Genomic DNA, 19,150 nt, shown 5'->3' with positions numbered 1-19,150 from the left:
TGTTATAACTGGAACTGATTTGTTCCCTTGCAGTTTCCTGATGAAAGCAGTGACTGGTGCAGTTCCACAGGAAGGGAATCCTCCTATGGTTGTCCAACTAAATTTTTTTTCAATCCGTGGGCCTAAACTGTGAATGTTATAGTCGCACGTTCTACTACAATCAGTATCATAGCTGTCCTTACCCAAATTAGACAGGTGCAAGTGTCAATCAACAGTGCAAACTTTGGTTGATTTTCCACCCTGCTTTATCATTCAGGACACCAAGGTTATTTGTTGAATTCCTAATGGTGCCCCTGCTGAGATTAAAGAACTGAGCCCAGACCAGGAATGATCTCTGGTTTGCATGGTTTTGAATCAACAACGGCCAGCATTCAAATAGCGCCATGTACAAAACTCCCCAAGGCACCAGAGATACGAGGAAAATATACACCAAGTCAAAGGAGAGATTAAGAGGAGGGGTCAAAAGCATAATCAATGAGATGAGCTTTCAGAAGGACCTTAGACCCAGTTAAATGTTGCTTTAACTTCATATTTTTCTCTTTTTGTTAAGAACTATCATTCCTGTAATGAGAATCAGGCCAGGCAGCAACTGTGGAGAATGTTAGTGTTAACATTTCAAATCTTTGGCACTGGTTATATTGCTTCCAACAACTTGTGTAACAGCCATAATTTGCTTTAAGATATCATTCTATTGACTGCACCTAACACGGAAAAAAATTACATGCAGTTCTTCTGATGGTATCTCCCTCTTCAGAATGGTGCTGTGGCTCACAAATTTTCAGTGTGGCGTACAAGACAGAAATTCTCAATAACACAGAAAGTAGTTTTCACAGTGCAGAAATAGCAGATATCAAACCAGACCTAATATTACACCAAGTGACATGTAAATACAAAAATAAAACAAAAACAAAATCTAAAAGAAAGGCTGAAAATGTGAAATAGTTAGCAGGCCAAGCAGCATCTGTGACACTTCAAGTCAATGGCCTTTCACTACTGATGTTGCCTGGCCTGCTGAGTATTTTTAGCATTTCTGTTTTTAAATACAATGATAATTGGATCTGTGAACTAAAGTAGTGCTGGAACCAGTGACAGGTTAATAGTAGGCAAAGAACTATTCTGCACTGCTGCTATGAATCTATACCAAATTTAAAACATTAAAAAATGATTATAAAAGGTAGCTTGGATGCCATTTGGTATCATACACTGAGGATTATCCCTCTGCTATTGTAGAGAAAAGCCTGTGGAATTATGAAGATTGAAAGTAAATTGCCAAGAATGAAAGCATCCAGATGTCATCTTGGCAGAACATTGACCTTTGGACTTTCTCCCAGCACATTTACTAACAAGAGCATTAGGCTTCTCTCCGAGGACATGAATGTGGCCCTCAACTCCCTTCTACCTTGGATGGAATTGTTTCTGTACCTAACTATTAGACCACATCTGTGTGCAACTTGAATCTGGACTGTTCTGGAACAGTGCATCTGAAAAGGAAGAATGTGCAGGGTTACGAGAAGGTGAACAATGGCACTGGTTGAATTGCTCATTCAGATAGCTGGCGCAGACACGACAGGCCAAATGGCTCCTTCTGCACTGTAGCCATTCTGTGATCTCATGCTTTAAATACAGGTCAATATCCTTACCTAGCTACTGCAGAGTCACTTCCGCATGAAAGAGTGATATAGGGATGTTTAAAAAAAATTAATTATGACACTCTAGGCCACAGATATATTAGTACCACAAACAGCACTCAGGTCTGTAAGTCATTAAACTTTAATAATTCCCACCCTTTAGAGCTTCTGGCTCCTTGAAGTGTTTTTATGCTGCCACTATAGTGTTTACGCAGATAACCACAACCTTCAAGACTGCTTTCCCTGTGTGTGTTTTTGTAGTGTGCCAGTGATCCCTATATGATGCATTGGAGGCACTGAGTTTACCTTCCTGATAGCAAAAAACAAAGGCATATATGCTGGTAACCTGAAATAAAAACAAACGCTAAGAATACTTGAAAAAATCAGGCTGCATCTGTGGAACCACTTCTCACAAATGGACATTGACTTGAAACTACTATCCTCTCCACAGATACTGCTTGACCTGCTGAGCGCCTCCAGCATTTTCTATTTTTATTTTACTTTCTCTATATTGGTAATGTGTCACTGGTGATGAGAAACCCATAAACTTGATATAACATAATTCTAAAGCACTAAATTACATTCAAGGGGACATTTCAAAGTATATTACATGCAGAAAACATATATGCCAACCATCATCCTTTTTCTCCGACAATCAATGTTCAATCCATGTGTCAGCCTGTCATAAGAAAACATAATTGTCACTAATATTGCACATTACATCATTTTACATACTCAAAATGAGACAAGTAATTAAGTCCATACATACTCATCCTGCTTGGGTATACCAACCCCATACACCCACTGTTCCTTTTCCTCTCCCCTCACCTCCGGGAGAGGCAAAGATTTTAGAAATGCCTGCGAACAATGTCTCTCCAAACCTTCAAGTGCGATTTGACAAATCCCAGAAGGTTCCAAATTATTGGCTGTTACCCCAAATCTTACCTTCTTTCCATTGTGATTTTCCAAAAATGAGCCTAACATTCTTTTGAAGGACTATAAGAAATCAATCTTCATTAGTATCAGCAAATCTGGTAATTTTAAGATGAGACTGAAGCTGTCAGAACCATTTAAATCATGAGGATGACAGGAATGAAGATGTTGAACATAAGTGGGTATATGGTGGAACTGGAGAGTCACGTTCAAGCGGGGTGGATAGTGATAGTTGCTAGCATCAATCCAATTGGTTGGAGGCAGGATTGAGAACAGTATGACCAAAGCAGATATTACTTTGTTCTGTTGTTGGTCATCCATTAACAATGTTTTTTGTTATCCAAGTTGTTCATTTCTGAAAGTCGCAGGTACAGATAGCTGCCCTATTTAGTGCTTGTCCCCAAGAGCACCTACAGAACAAATAAGCTGTAATACCCACCTTTTAAAATCTTTTAATTTTCCTGAAAAGAATTTCCTGGTTTGTTTCAAGATTTCTTAGAGACTGAATGAAGCAATTTCATTTTTAGGTGAGAATTCTGGGAAGCTTGCTCTTGCAATCCTGGAACATATAGGATATCCAAGCATAATAAGGGTGAATAGTCAAATCGAAGATCAATGTTCACCCCCATTGTCTCAAGATGGACTGGTGGATGAAAGATAACATTTTGCAAAGTGGCCCATCCTCACCCAGCACTTGGTCACTCTGTGAATCTAATGCCTGGTGTGGTAAACTTGACAAAACTTGTCAAGATCCTTCTGGCATGAAATAGCCAGGAATCCCAAAACGTAACCCAAGGGCTGAATTATTATATCACATCGTGCATCGTGTATTATTATGCTGCTCAGCTGGAGCTTTGCTCAGCTTGGCCAATGACTTTAAGAAAACAAAGTTTAGCACATGCTGAATTAGATGGGTAGATGGAGTTAAAATAAAGATCAGCCATCATCTTCTTGAATGGCAGAAGAGGTTTGAATGTCATCCTCCTACTCTGGTGTTCAGATATTTCTGAGCTATCTAAGAGACTAATTACTGTTCCTGAGGGAAGATTGCATCAGGGAAAGAATCAGAAAAGAAAACCCATAAGGAGAAGCAGAAGAGGACATTTGGAGAATCAGAAAGTACAGCCAAAAAGAAAATGAAAATTTTCTTAAATTCAAGCTGGTCACTAATAAATCCAATAAGGAATTTAGGACAAAGGTCTTTATGCAGAGGGTGGTTAGAATGTGGAACTCATTACCACATGGAACAGCTGAGGTGAATAACATCAATACATTTGAGGAGAGTAAAAGGAATGATAAGATATGCTGATAGGGTTACAGGAAATATGGTGGGAGGAGCTTGTATGGAGCTTGAACACCTGCCAGACCAGTTGGGCCAAATGGCCTGTTTCTATGTTATGTTATATTTGAAAGAAAGGTAGATTGAAACACGAACCATATCTTTCCTGTAACCAATATCTGTATATATCTAAGTTTGGAATGTAAAAGGTATTGTAATGTTTGTGGCTTATTTGGCAAGGGTCCAAGCAAAGAGAATCTGAAAGTGAGTACCAAGAACCTACACAAGTTATTTCTGTTAACTTTTTCAAATATTTTGCTTAAACTGACTACAACTGATTTCTTTGGGAGAATTAGGTCAAGTTTTAAAATCTGACTGAGAGGAAGCAGAGTTGTAATAAATTTAGCTGAATTGACAATCGTCATTTAATGACAAAAGCAAAATACTGCAGATGCTGGAAATTTGAAATAAAAACAGAAAATTCTCAAATTATTCAGCAGGTCAGGCAGAGAGAAACTGTTAACGTTTCAGGTCAATGACCTTTCACCAGAACCCAAAAAATGTTAGAAATGTAACAGATTTTAAGGAAGTAGAGGCAGGGAAAGAGATTGGAAAATAAACAAGAAGGGAAAGGTCTGTGATAGTACAACAGGACAATGTACTGAAGCTGTTTTGTCCAGAACAAAGTTTTCCTATGAAAATGTCTAATATTTTCCCCAGACTTCCTGTAAATTGTAATTTTTGAAGGTTTAACTGTGCAAACATTTATTACAATAATGACTGGTGAGGTAACAAATAACTCAACAGCAGTTAGAATCTAATACTCTATCACTGGCAGCACATGCCGATATGTTCCTCTGTTGCACTTTATAATCCAATTAGTTTTTAAACCAGGTATTGATTCAAGCCACATGAAGCTGCAGGATATATGATCGCCCTCCTTTATTATCTCAAACTTGCTTTTGCCATTTTAATCTTACAACAATTTGTGCTGGTCCATTTAGCTTGATCATGGGCACAAAAAATCTCTCAAACGACACAAATAAAATGATTTTTCATACTCAGCTGATCTTTATTTTATTTGTGAGAAACCAAAATTGATTAAAGACAATCATAATTTACTCTGCATTCAGGAAATAGCATCTTCAGAATTCCAGCCATTGATTTATGAACTACTACCATCTATTACAGAAGTCAACAAAAGCATTCAAAATAATGGGGCTTGATTCCTGAAAATCAAAAATTATAGGAATATGGGACTGCAAGATTATAAATAGTCTAAGTGAATCCTGAAATGCGGCTCAAATTATAGATCAGGTGGGCTTTTTCCCTCCAGATTTTTTTGAATAGATTAAATCTTCTGCTTAATTACAAATGATCACCACAACACAGTAACACCTGCACCTTAACGGCATGAAAGTATATTGCCTCCATTGTGTTAAAGGCTGATTTTCTTGGTCTTGCCAAACTGCATTAGTGATGTTCACGAGTTTCAGTTTTGGTAGCTTAGAATTTTGCATCCTGCAATAGATGAAGGTAATTAAGGGACATGGGACAATGCAGGAAAGTGGAGTTGAGGTAGAAGATCAGTTATTTCACCAGCTCTAGTTCTAAGAGTGGATTTTCCACCACCTGCCATGTTACATTGACTGCTCAAGGGTGCTGAAGTGTAGCTTGTACATTAAAAAATTGGTTCAGTGTGAACAATGACTGCTTGATTTTTATTTTGATTCGCCTGATTTAGTGTGACAAGGCAAGTTTCTGATAATACAGACCACATTAGGGGAGTACCATGGCCAAATGTTCACAGTAGGGGGAAGGGAGAATGCAGCTTTGATCCCACCGTCCCCTCGGTTTCCAATTTGAGCAGGTAAAGAGGATCAAACGGCTCAGTCTGAATTGCAACCCCTAGGTATTGCCTGAAGAGATTAAAAAAAATAAAAATGAGTCCTTTTCTGTGGAAAAGAGGTGGGCTGACCTAAGTCCATATACCACAGCAATGAATACAGTAACTTACCCAGACAAATTTAAGAACCATCCTAAAATTAAAAGCCAGGATAATGAAATAAAATTGACTTTATATATTAACTTATGAGGACCTCGGTAGAAGTAATGTAGGGTCTCACAAACAGTATAAAAAGGATTGTACCATACTGACATAGATACAGCTACTAAAATTGTAAAGATGAGACAATGCAGGTCAATTTCATATGCCCCACAAAGCCATGTTGGCAAAGGTTTAGAATCTATTAACTCCCTCGAAGAAAGTGATGACAGTACAAGGAAAGCAGCTGATTGGAGAGTTAGTCTTTATTTATTAAAATCTTAAGTTTACTTCTGTTAGTCTTAACAAGTAGAGGCATAGCAAAACATCTTTTTAAAATTCATTCAGGGAATGTGGGCATCACTGGCTAGGACAGCATTTATTGCACATCCCTAGTTGCCCTCAAGAAGATGGTGGTGAGCTGTCTTCTAGAACTGCTGCAGTCTCCGTGGTGTAGGTACACCCACAGTGCTGTTAGGGAGAGAGTTCCAGGATTTTGACCCAGCGACAGTGAAGTCCCATGGGTGTATATTCTGTTCCATGTGGCAACTCCAAGAAGCTTCTCTTGACCTGGGCATTTACTTGTGCAGGAAACGTTGTCAGCTTAAGCAGATCAAGCTCCAAGTTTCAGGGGTTGTGCAGCAGTTGATGCTGTGTTCAACTGTGTGTGTTTATCGGTTGCTCACTGTATGCTATGTGCTCAGTCAAGCCCGTGGATGAAGTTACAGAAACTGAACACAATCAGAAGCATGAGGCTACAAAATAAAAAGGAATCCAAGTCTTTTACAGTCATATAGATAGTAAAAGGGTGGTAAGAGGAGTGGAACACCAAAAAAGGAGACGTATGCATGAGGCAGAGGGCATGCTGAAGTTCTAAATGAATACTTTGCACCTGTCTTTACAAGGAAGATATTGCTGCCAAAGTACAAGTGAAAGAGGAGGTAGTTAAGATACTGGATGGACTAAAAATTACTATTACAAATCCTGGAACTCCCTTCCTAACAGCACTGTGGGTGCACCTACACCACATGGACGGCAGCAGTTCAAGAAGGCAGCTCACTACCACCTCCTCAAGGACAACTAGGGATGGGCAATAAATGCTGGCCCAGCCAGCGAAGCCCACATCCTGTAAATGAATAAAAAAAAGGCTAAAAAGTTGTTAAACCACCAGGAGCAGATTAGGTATATCTAAGGATACTGAATTCAGGGTGGGAATTGAAGAGGCACTGGCCGTAATCTTCTAATCCTCCTTAGATGCAGGGGTGGCACCAGAGAATGGGAGAACTGCAAATATTTCACTCTTGTACAACAATGGTTATAAAGATAAGCACGGCAGCTTTAGGCCAATCAGTTTAATCTTACCAGTGGGAAAGCTTTTAGAAACTTTCACAGGACAAAATTCATAGCCGCTTGGACAAACTGGGATTAATTAAAGAAAGTCAACAGTAATTTGTTAAAGGCAAATTGTGTTCAACTAAATTGATTTGAGTTTTGAGGTAACAAAGAGGGTTGCTCACGTTAATGCAATTGATGTGGTGCGTACGGATTTCCAAAAGATGTTTAATAAAGTGCTATGTAATAGGTTGGTCAGCAAAGTTGAAGCCCATGGAATAAAAGGGAGAGTTGCACCACGGATACGATATTGGCTTCATGGAAGAAAATAGAAAATAGTGGGAATAGCTGCATTTTGGATGGGTGGAAAGTATAGAGCACCCCAGGGGTGGGTACTAGGATCAATGCTTTTCTTAATGAAATTAATGACCTAGACTTGGGCGTGCCGGGTACAATTTGAAAACTTGTAGATGACAAAACTCGGCTGTATTGTAAACACTGAAAAGGACAGAAGTAAACTTTAACAGGACATAAAACCTGGTAAAATGGGCAGACATAGTAAAGTTATGAAGTGATAGATTTTGGGAGCAAGAACAAGGCGGCAATTTTAAACAATTCTAAAATGGCTACAGCAGTAGAGGAACCTGGGCGTATATGTGCACAAATCATTGAAGGTGGCAGGTCAGGTTGAGAAAGTGATTAATAAGGCATATGGGATCTTGGGCTTTCTGAACAGAGGCATAGAGTACAAAAGCAAGGAGGTTATGGTGAACTTTATAAAACAATGATTTGACCTCAACTAGAGTACTATGTCCAATTCTGGGCATCACACAGAGATAGATTCCAGCGATGAGGAATTTCAGTAATGTGGATAGAACGGAGAAGCTAGGTTTGTTCTCCTTAGAGAAAGGAGAGGGGAGATTTGATAGATGTGTTCAAAATCATGAGGAGTCTGGACAGAGTAGAGAGAGAAAAACTGTCCTCATCGCCAAAGCTTCAGAAACTAGAGGAGACTAATTTAAAACGAATGGCAAAAGTACCAAAGGCAAGATCAGGAAAAACCTTTTACGTAGGGAGTAATTACAATCTGGAATGCATTGCCTGAAAATGTAGTGGAGGCAGATTCAATCATGGCTTTCAAAAGGGTATTAGATAATTATCTGAAGGGTAAAAATTTGCAGGTCTATGGGACAAGTTAAGTTGCTCTTGCGGAGAGCTAGCAGGGACACAATGGACTGAATGATCTTCTTCTGGGCTAGTAAAATTCTATTCTATGATTCTGTGAAAACTGAGTGTGTAATAAGCTTAAAGGAGAAAAAACACATTTATTATTGGGTGTCAAAGCACTTATATTAACATTATTGCATTACAAATACTTAGTCACTTCCACCCTCAATATTAAAAGCAAAGAACTGCCAGTGCTGGAAATCCAAAACAAAAACAGAAACAGAAATACCTGGAAAAACTCATCAGGTCTTGCAGCATCGGCAGAGAGGAGCACAGTTGACGTTCCGAGTCCTCATGGCCCTTCAACAGTAAAAATAGGAAAGAGGTGAAATATAAGCTGGTTTAAGCCCTTAAAACAGGCAAACTCCCCTAAACCAGCTTATATTTCACCTCTTTCCTATTTTTACTTAGTTCCGTTGAAGGGTCATGAGGACTCGAAACATCAACTATGCTCCTCTCCGCCAATGCTGCCACAGCTGATGAGTTTTTCCAGGTATTTCTGTTTCTGTTTTTGTCCACCCTCAATATGTCTGCAATATATTCAGGACACATTATTTGCATGTGGCTGAGCTTAAATAACTCAAATTCATTTTAGAATATGTTGCATTTTCATCATCTTCAATTGCCTTGAGCTTTGCTGTGTTTTATCTGTCCTTTCCAATCTGTTAAATAGGAGTCCCGTATCAGGCCCTAACTTTCTTCCTTCAAAAAGGCAAATACTATTATGGTATCTGGCCAAGAAGTTCAAATGTTTCCAGTCTCGTTCCTGTGGCCCAACAGCCAACCGTGAAAGCAATTTGTTAGCAATTGTTGGCACCACTGGCTGCAAAAGGGTCCCATAAACCCGCAAGCACTCCAAAGTAACATGAAGCACAGTATCCAGCCAACAGCGATCTTCAGCATTTTTTCGGTCAAGCTTCCAAGGAGCATGCCGTTGGAAAAAGCTGTTTGTTAACCGAATGCAAAAATTGATGGCTTCTAAAGCTTTATAAATTTGAAACTTTTCAAAGCAGTGTTCAACATCCAAAGGTAGCTGCTCAACCAATTGGATCATTTTGTAATCCTCAGCCATTGCTCTACCTGAATGGCCCCTGCAGGGCCTCTTAGGAAAACAGTGATTTGAAAACGATGAGTAGATTTGGTCAGGATTCATGCGTGTGCCTGTACAACGGTTAAGGAGACCTCCCAACGCATCTGCAAGCTCTGCATTTAGAACTTTAAGCACTTTATCATCGTAATAGTCACTGTCTGTTTCTGGCACACCTTGCCGCAGCAAAAAATATCTGAAGCCATCAGCAGTGTACACAGAAAATTGTTCCATGGGATCAATAACATTCCCAAGGCTCTTGGACATCTTCTGGTTATTGACTGTCCAATGTGAATGTACACAGATTTGCTTTGGTAACTGCAGGCCAGCTGCCATTAGGAAAGCAGGCCAATATATAGCATGGAACTTAAGAATATCCTTCCCAACAATGTGAAGTACTGTAGACCACCAATGATTATGATCCTCTGGATAACCTGCTACAGTAAGATAATTAACTAAGGCATCTAACCATACATAAATTGTTTGTGTTGAATCTCCAGGAACTGGGATACCCCACTTCAAACGGTTCCTCTGTCGTGACACTGATAAGTCTGGAATTTCTTCCTGTAGCCAATGGACAACAAGGTGATGGAATTTTTCAGGGTATATTGCATGTGGATTTTTCTTCAACCATTCTAACAACATTGGTCTAAACTCAGACAGCCTGAACATGTAATTTTCTTCTTTAGTCCATTCTACCTGTGATTAGAAATAAATTTTAGAATACATACATTTCAAAATACAAATACTGCCTCAGTTTTCCCCAGGTAATAGATTTTGATGTCTTTGATTAAACACCGAGTTAACACTCTCAGTGAACTGTCTCGAATATATGTGCATAGGTGAGAAATACCGAAGAACCCAAAAGTCAATGTAACTGCTATCAAGCTTCCACAAGGCACACAGCAATGGCACAAAACTAGATTTTTCACTTGAAGAGCTCACAAGGATTGCAAGTGGGGCAACAAAAATATACTAATGCGATCTTTTGTGATCTTTTAAGGTCAAATTGTTGGACATTGTTAGGGCAGTGCAGAAGCAAGGTTTATTCTGCAGCAGGCTTATTATGTAGGTACTAAAAAATTACAGGAAATGTTCCATTTTCTTTCCAGCTTTAACGGGCATTTAAAAAAAAGCAGCTGAAACATTCCATGGACTAAAAAACAGATATTGCACAAAGCAGCATGCTTAATAGCCAAACGTACTGCTCCTTTTTATCAACATCTACCCGTGTACTGATCCAATATCTTGTTCCTTTCATACAAAGTGTCACGCATAGGTTTACCTTGTGTCCACTCTCCAAAGATATTTTAACGATGTTCCCATGTGCATCCTTTCTTTCCACAACCTGTGAATCAGACAGGAAAGACTCATCTGGAATGGAATACCATCCCTCATATGCTCCTTGGTAGAGGTATCCCTTGTCACGCAAGACACACCAAAAATGTTGCACAGCACTTTTGTGACGTTCTTCTGTGGTTCGAATGTAATCTGTGTATGAAACTAGGGACTGTTGAAATGATGTCCTAAATTCCTCAGACACCTTGGAACAAAATTCCAATGGTTCTTCAGCTGCAGCATCTGCAGCTTGTTGAATCTTCAGGCCATGCTCATCTGTCCCTGAAATAAATTATACAGTTTCGTTATACCACAATACCTAACATCTAATAAGTAAAAAGAGAAAATGCAGGAAATACTCAGCAGGCCTGGCAGCATCTGTCGAAAGCGAAACAGAGCTAATGTTTCAGGTCGGGACCTTCCATCAGAGCAAAGCACATTTCCTTACCACAAAACATCAGCAGCAACAGTCATTACAAATATTTCCAGCTTTTTATAGTGCACTGTTTAAATATTTAATGGGACAAACCCTTTCTCATGTAAACAAAAAGCAAAATACTGCAGATGTTGGAAAACTGGAAACAAGATATATATATATTTTCATATTTCCCATTTTTCTGATATTCACATTATATTATCACAGTAATGGTAAACTGCTCCCACAGGACAATATATTTAATAGTCTCATCACATAGCTCATATTCAAATTCACACGTTGGACAAATATACATGGTGGGTGTGCCCTATTTTTTAATTTACTGTGCACACTGTAGCTATCAACATCAGGCCATGGAGTGGCCCAGAATTAGCCCTCAGTGATAGTGGAATTGCTTTTGCTGGTCATCACCTGTACAATTTCCCACAGATTATCTGCAGGCTTGTCAGCAGAATCTCCGCTAACCTAGACTCTGTTTCAGTACAGTGCCCTCTACAGAGTCCAAGTCAACAGAACTGAAAACATAAGTTACATTTAAATCATGTATGGGAAGCAAAATAATGGCCCATAACTTCTGTTCTCTGGGCCGTCATGCCTGATAAATACCCCAAAGATGCACTGGGAGATCCCCCAGAAGTCCCCGTGTAAGGATTGCATGGCAATTGCTTGGGAAGTTCAAACATCTGATGGGCAATTACACTGCACTAGGAACCATCCAATATTCGAATTTAAATTGCAGTCTTCGGATGGTTCCAAATATCTTACAGGAATTGTTACCCAGGAAAAGTTAGAAGAATTAAAACTACTTCTAACTCCTGGGTAACTATAGTTACTATAGCACCCCCCACCCCCCCCCACCCCCACCCCCCCACCCCCCCCCCCCCCCCCCAAACAAAACCCTCCCTCCTCCATGGGATCCCACGACTACACCCCCACTGGAGTCCCACCATCACCTACACCCCTCAACTACTCTCCTGACCACACCCCACCCACCCAAGGACCACTGACTACACCCCCACACCCCTGATTCCTTCCCAGACCACCTTCCTGACCCACTCTCCAATGGCACCTCACAACTACCCTCCTGACTGCCCCACAAGAACCCCCCCCACTCCCCTCAGACTACTCCCCACCACCCCCACAACTGTAATTGCCATTCCATATAAGTTCTGGCCCAATGATTCAGAAATACAGATGGAATTACGGGGAGAGATAAGAGCAAACCAAAAAAGTCTTTGGGATAGAGGAACGGTGGGATCTCGGAGTACAAATAAAATCACTAAATGTTGCACTCTAGGTTAGCAAGGCTGCAGGAAAAACAAACGAGTACTAGATTTTATTTCTAGGGGGATAGAATTGAAAAGTGGGGAAATTATACTAAACCTGTATCGAACCTTGGTTAGACCACACTTGAAGAGTACTGCATGCAGTTCTGGTCACCATATTATAAAAAGGATATAGAGGCACTAGAGAGGGTGCAGGAGAGTTACAAGGATAATACCAGAAATGAGTAGTTATATACATCAAGAGGCTGGGACTCTTCACTCTTGGAAAAAAAGGCTGTGGGGTGGTCTGGACTAACAAAGGTTAAGATTATGAAAGGTTGATAGATTGAATACAGAGAGAATGTTTCCTCTTGTGGGGAAGAGTAACTAGACAGCATCAAAATAAGATAGTCACCAAGAAATCCAATAGGGAATTCAGAAGAAACTTCTTCACGCAGAGTGGTAAGGATGTGGAAATTGCTACCAAAGGGAGTGGTTGAAGCAAATAGTATAGATGAATTTATGGGAAAACTAGACAAGCATATGAGGGAGAAGGAAATGGATGTCACTGTGGCAGAGTTAGATGGCAAAAGATGGTGGGGGGGAAGGTTTGAGTGCAACATAAATGTCAATATGGACTGGTTGAGCCAAATGGCCTGTTTCTGCACTATCCTATATAATCACATGTAAAATGAGACTTCACACTGGTAAAATTAATTTTCAGGGCCAGATGGATTGTTCATTGGTGATTTTCATTTATTGCACTTTGAAAATTCACTTATCAGCCCTAACCATCAGTCCTAACTTTCAGCTGTCTTTAGTGCAGAACCAGTTGGTAAGTACCCCAAGTTCATGTCATTGCAGTGATTTCAGCATGCCGTCAATGACAAGGGCCACAACAGCACAGCCTGGGGAGGAGTGGGGTATTGCTGATAGGAACTCCTGGATTTCCTCATTTTAACTGCACAATTAAAGTTTAAGGGCCCAAAGTCACTAATGTGATAGGTTAGTGCAGTTTCTAGGCATGCTTAATCAGCAAGAGAGCTCAATATATATAGTGCCATCTTGTGGAATGATCAGATACACAACGCATCTGCTTTAAAATACTTCAAGCCTTGAATCTTCAGTCACAAGAATTCAGAGAATTGTTACAGCACAGGCCATTTGGCCCATCTTGTCTGCAGTGGCTCTCCAAACGAGCAACTCACCTAGTTCCATTCTCCCTTCTCCCCATTATCCTGCACGTTCTTTCTTAGATAACTGTCTAATTCTCTTTTGAATGCTTCAATTGAGCCTACCTCCACCACACTCTCAGGCAGTGCATTCCAAACCCTAATTACTCACTGCATAAAAAGTTTCTCGTCAGTGTTGCTTATTTTACTAATTACATTAACTCTTTGCCCTCTCATTCTCCATCTGTTCTTGATCTGAAATGTTAACTTGGTTTCTCTCTCCACAAAAAAACATTGGAAAATTATGTATATCAACCAGGTCTACATGAATTACTAACCATTTAAAAAATGCTAAAGTCCCTTCTATAGCATATGCTATCTGCTGCTAAATAGCCTTATTTCTGTAATTAATGAAGGAGGGAATCTTTGAAAGAGATGCAGGAACATACTGCCATGAAATTTTCCAGTGTTGAAAAGATACTCAATTTAAACAAAGTAGAAGGGTAACAACAAAAGTATGATTTGGTGACCACGCTGCAATTCAGTGTTCCGTGAATTCTTACTGATACACAAACTAAATTGCTAAATCTTGTGGAAAACTGTTTCACACAATAAATTATGCAGGAACATTAATTAAAATGTGGAATTTTTTTCAATGCAAACACTGAACACATGTGCGCAGCTTCTCCCAAATGATTTCTGCCAACTCCACTGTTGAATAGTCTGGAGATATGAGGCGCACCAGGAGGAGCCTCCCGGCTCTCTCTTGACTGGATAACTAGCTGTTGCTGTTCTCCGGTACCTGTTGCAAACTTGGATTCATATCCCAGCAAAATCTTGGAGCGGTGCAGGGCGTCCGCCAGGACCGCTGAGTACAGGTGGCCGATATGAGGCGTCGCGTTCACGTAGAAGATGGGGGTGGTGATGAGGAAGGGGCCGGGGCCGGCCGCAGAGCCCGAGGAACGGCAGGAGGGTGCATGGACCGTGCAAGGGGCAGCGCGGCCCGGAGGCAGGCGGCGGCCGCCGCCGAGTACCTGCTCACTGCCAAGGGGCGAGCAGAAGCACCGAGCGCCAAGAGGCAGCAGCTGACGGAACAGACGGAAAGCCCGCCCGCACACAAAGCCTCTCATACCGGGAAACGGGGTCCGAACAACCATCACCGGCCCGAGCCTCTGCGCATGTGCTTTGACCAACCCAGTCGTGAAAGGCACGCCCACCCACCATCAGCGTGTTAATTCCATTTGCGCATGCTTGTAAATGCCCACATTTGGCCCTCGGTTGCGCATGCTCACGTTCATCAGCAGCCAATCAGAACTCGAATTCCATTCACCCACCGGGGATGTTCTTGGAGCTGAAGAATATATTTTTGTATCAAGAATGATTCCAGCACAGGAAGAGCCCAGCCAGACCCACTAGAAAGCCTTTCCCTCATAGCTTTGCGTATCCACCCCCACCCTTCCCCCCATGCGTATCCAGTTCCCTTTTGAAAGCCTCAATTGAATCTGCCTATGCCACACAGGTAGTACATTCCAGACCCTAATCACTCGCTGGATGAAATAATCTTTTCGTGTCGTTTTTGGTTCTTTTGCCAGTCACTTTAAATTTGTAATCTCTGGTTCTTGATTCTTGTACCTATGGGAAAAATTTCTTCTTGTCTACTCTATCCATACCCACATGATTTTGTATACCTCCATCAAATCCTCTTTCAACCTTTAAGGCAAACAACTTCAATCTTCCACTTAACTAAAATTGCTCACCCCTGCTGTAACCATTTTCGTAAATCGTTTCTGCACCCTCTCTAAAGCATTCACATCCTTCCTAAAGTACAGGGCCTGAAATTGGACACAATACTCCAGGCTGAGTCTGTAGTTTATAAAGGTTCATCATAACCTCCTTGCTTTTGTACTCTATACTTCTATTTATAAAGCCCAGGATCCTTTAACCACCATTTCAACCCGCCCTGCCACTTTCAGCAATTTGTGCACATATAACCCCAGATCACTATGATCCAGTACTCCCTTTAGAATTGTACCCTTTATTTTATACTGTCTCTCTTCGTTCTTCCTGCCAAAACGTATCACTTCACACTTGCCTGCATCAAATTTTACCTACCATGATTCCACTCATTCCATTAGCCTGTCTATGGCCTCTTGAAGTCTATCACTATCCTCCCACAGTTCACGATACTTCTAAATTTTGTGTCATCTGTAAATTTTGATGTTCACCCTGCAGGTCCAAGTCTAAGTTATTTATACAGATCAAGAAAAGCAGTGGTCCAAATACTGAGCTCTGGGGAAACCTACTATATTTTTTCCCAACAGTCCAAAGAACTATTCACCACTACACTCTTGTTTCCTGTCAAACAGCCAACTTTGTATTTATGCTGCCACTGACCCTTTCATTGTATGGGCTTCAACATTGCTAACAAGCCTATTATGCGGCAGATGCTCCAGGGAAAGGAGCTGCCAGCAGCAACTTATTGTATGGATACAGCCCTGGGACAGGAGAGGACTTAATATTTACATGCATTTTCCTTCACTTGTGAGAATGGCAAGCTCATGCATGTCAGTCAGTCGAGGCAGCAACATGCATCATGAAGTAAACATCTTTATTGAATGAGATGTTGTTTACTCAGTATCCATAGTGGTTGGGAAACTTCCCCATCCCTAGGAGACCTGCACAAGCATTCAATCAAGGATTGACAAGTCTCTCACCCATTCCACAAAAGCTGTTTCATTCACAAAGGCCACTCACCTCGTGCTGTCCAGCTGCGTTTTACCGGCATTTTCTGTTATTTCAGATTTCCAGCATCTGCAGTATTTTGCTTTTATCTAAGATGAATAACTAGTTGATTTTTTTTTAATGGGGTTGATTATTCTCTCCATCACAATTTCAATCCTTTCCTTCAACCAGCTAGGTGTAACCATCTGGAATCTCCTTGCTAACCCTTCCATTTTTCTTCCTTAACCCACTTCTGACCAAAATTTCAATCATCTCTCCTAATCTTTGCTTCTTCAACTAGGTAACCTTCTTTCCCAAAAAATGCTTCACAGGATGATGTTTTTCTATGTTAAACACACTAAAACAAATGAAGGATGTTGTTTAATAGACTTTAGGGGAAATATGGTGGTGTAGTGGTAATGTCATTGAACTAGTAATCCACAGCTCATGTTGTGGGAACATAGGTTCAAATCACACCATGGCAGCCAGTGGAATTAAAATTCAATTAATAAATCTGGAAAACTGGTCTCAGTAATGGTGACCATGACAACTATCATCGATTGTTGTAAAACACATTTGGTTCACTAATGCCCCTTAGGGAAGGAATTCTGCCATCCTTACTCCATCTGGCCTACATGTGACTCCAGACCCACAGCAATGTGGTTGACTCTTAAGTGGTCTAGCAAACCATCCACTTCAAGGGAAATTGAGGATGGGTGACAAATTTTGGCCTTGCCAGGCGTGCCCATATCTAAGGAATGAAGAAAAAGAAAACTCAGTTGAACAAGGCTTCAGTTAACTGTGACACTTAGGAAAAAGCTGTCTCTTTAAAATTGCCTTTTGTTTATGATTATAGAATACTGCAGCCCATCATGCCTGTGCCAGATCAAAGAAAAAAAAGTTTGGGGCCAGGGAGACGGAAATAGAAAGATAGTCAATATCAAATAAATTGACACTTTCCGTAGCTTTGGAATGCTAGGTAGCCATTATTTGGATTCTTAATGTCCGACTGTGGTCCTTTCGTCAATGACTGTCCTTTGATTTAAGGATGATGTCTACTCAGCGTTGCGAGTTTCTGCCATGGGGCTTCATGTGACTGAACAGACCAATTTTCAACCCGCAGATCTTTGGGCAAATGGGGCAGGAGGTAGTGCGATCCGGGATGCAGGATTTACTTTTTCTTTCTTTCTCTGCCACCGCTCTGCCTCATCATCAAAGCGTTTGGGCTCAAAGCATGATGCAGCTTGATGGACGGTTGTCGCTGTTTTGAATGATTTGTAGCAAGCTCCTCTCCGTCAGTGATGTCAAATGCTACCACACTTCAATGAGTGCTTTGGAGTGTCTTTGAAGTATTTTCGTTGTCCTCTCTAGAATGTTGGTCATTTGAGAGCTGAGAAAATAGGACCTGGAGGGGAAACACTTTTTGGCCATCTGGACAGTGTCCAGTCCATCGTAGTTGACTTTGTGAGAGTTTTGATTTAATACTTGCGAAACTGGCTTTAATAGGTGGCCTAGTTTTTGTTCAACAGCCCTTCCATTGATTCCAGAGGATGCGGTGGAGGCATTGCTGATGGAATTTCACTAGCACTCTTGTGTCTCTGATATACAGTCCAGATCTCAGTGCAGTACAGGAGTGTGGTGATGATAACTGCTCTGTACACCAGGACTTTTTTTTGACTTATGGCGGTGAATATTTGACAATAAAGACTGCCAGTTTGTAGAAGGCTGGCACCGCTGATCGAGTGTTGGATCTCCTTTTGAGAGATGGCTGCCAAGCTATGGGGAATGTTCAATTTTTTGCAGAGTCTCACCTTCAACATGTGGGGGAGGTGAAATATTTGACTGACCAGTTCTGTGTTGATGTACGAGTTTTGTTTTGGCAACATTCAAGGACAGGCCAAGTCTCTTGTATGTAGAATTGAAGAGATCAAGAGTTACTTGCAAGTCCGGGCAATGGCACTGCAGGCACCTGCAAATTGTAGATCATATATGGCTCCGGTGGCCAATTTAGTTTTGGCACGGAGGTAACTGAGGCCAAAGGTTTTCCATCCAGATGGTATTTAATAGTCAGATCAGAGGGAAGTTGATCTTTGATGAGGTAAACAGCCTCACTTGACACCTATCAGGATTTTGAAGGTGTCTGTTTCAGATCTCCCACTCAAAACAGTTGCAGTCATATCATTATGAAGCAATTACAGGATTGTGATGAAGTTTCTTGGACATCCAAATCTCTGGAACACAGTCCACAGAGCCTTGCGATTTACTGAGTCAAATACTTTGGTTAGGTCAATGAATGCAAAGAAGAGTTCCTGGTATGTTCATGACATTTTTCTTGGATTTGTCTGGCAACAAAGCATGTCAGATGTTCCCCTGGAATGTCTAAAGCCACTGCCTCTGGCAGTTTCCTCAGCCACAAAGTAGGCGATTCAAGAGAATGTGTGTCAGCATTTTCCATTATGTACAGCAGGGAAATACCTCAGTAGTTTCCACAGCATGATTTCTCTCCCTTCTTGAAGTTAGTTATAATTGTTGCATTTCTGAAGATGAGGTATGGGGGTGGGTTGGAGTTATTTTTCCTCCCAAATCCGTAGGACGAGTACTTGGAATCTTGATGTGAGCAAAAGCCCACCAGCTTTGAAGACCTCAGCTGGAATACCACTGGGGCCGCAGGTTTGTTTTTCATCTGTT

At 41.0% G+C, this 19,150-nt stretch overlaps 1 protein-coding gene across 1 annotated transcript; it reads right to left on the bottom strand.

Annotated features, from left to right (window-relative positions):
- Nucleotides 1-8,856: 8,856 nt before the first annotated feature.
- Nucleotides 8,857-14,906, bottom strand: mars2 (methionyl-tRNA synthetase 2, mitochondrial). Its single transcript, XM_041195333.1, has 3 exons — nt 14,874-14,906; nt 10,816-11,150; nt 8,857-10,229 (listed from the first exon to the last, which is right to left on the bottom strand). The coding sequence occupies exons 1-3, from the start codon at nt 14,896-14,898 to the stop codon at nt 9,030-9,032; spliced, it is 1,560 nt and encodes a 519-aa protein (XP_041051267.1). The 5' UTR covers nt 14,899-14,906; the 3' UTR covers nt 8,857-9,029.
- Nucleotides 14,907-19,150: the final 4,244 nt, after the last annotated feature.

This window comes from Carcharodon carcharias, chromosome 9 (genome assembly GCF_017639515.1).
Source record: "Carcharodon carcharias isolate sCarCar2 chromosome 9, sCarCar2.pri, whole genome shotgun sequence".
Lineage (NCBI taxonomy): Eukaryota > Metazoa > Chordata > Chondrichthyes > Lamniformes > Lamnidae > Carcharodon > Carcharodon carcharias.
This window is presented reverse-complemented; position numbering and strand designations above follow the sequence as displayed.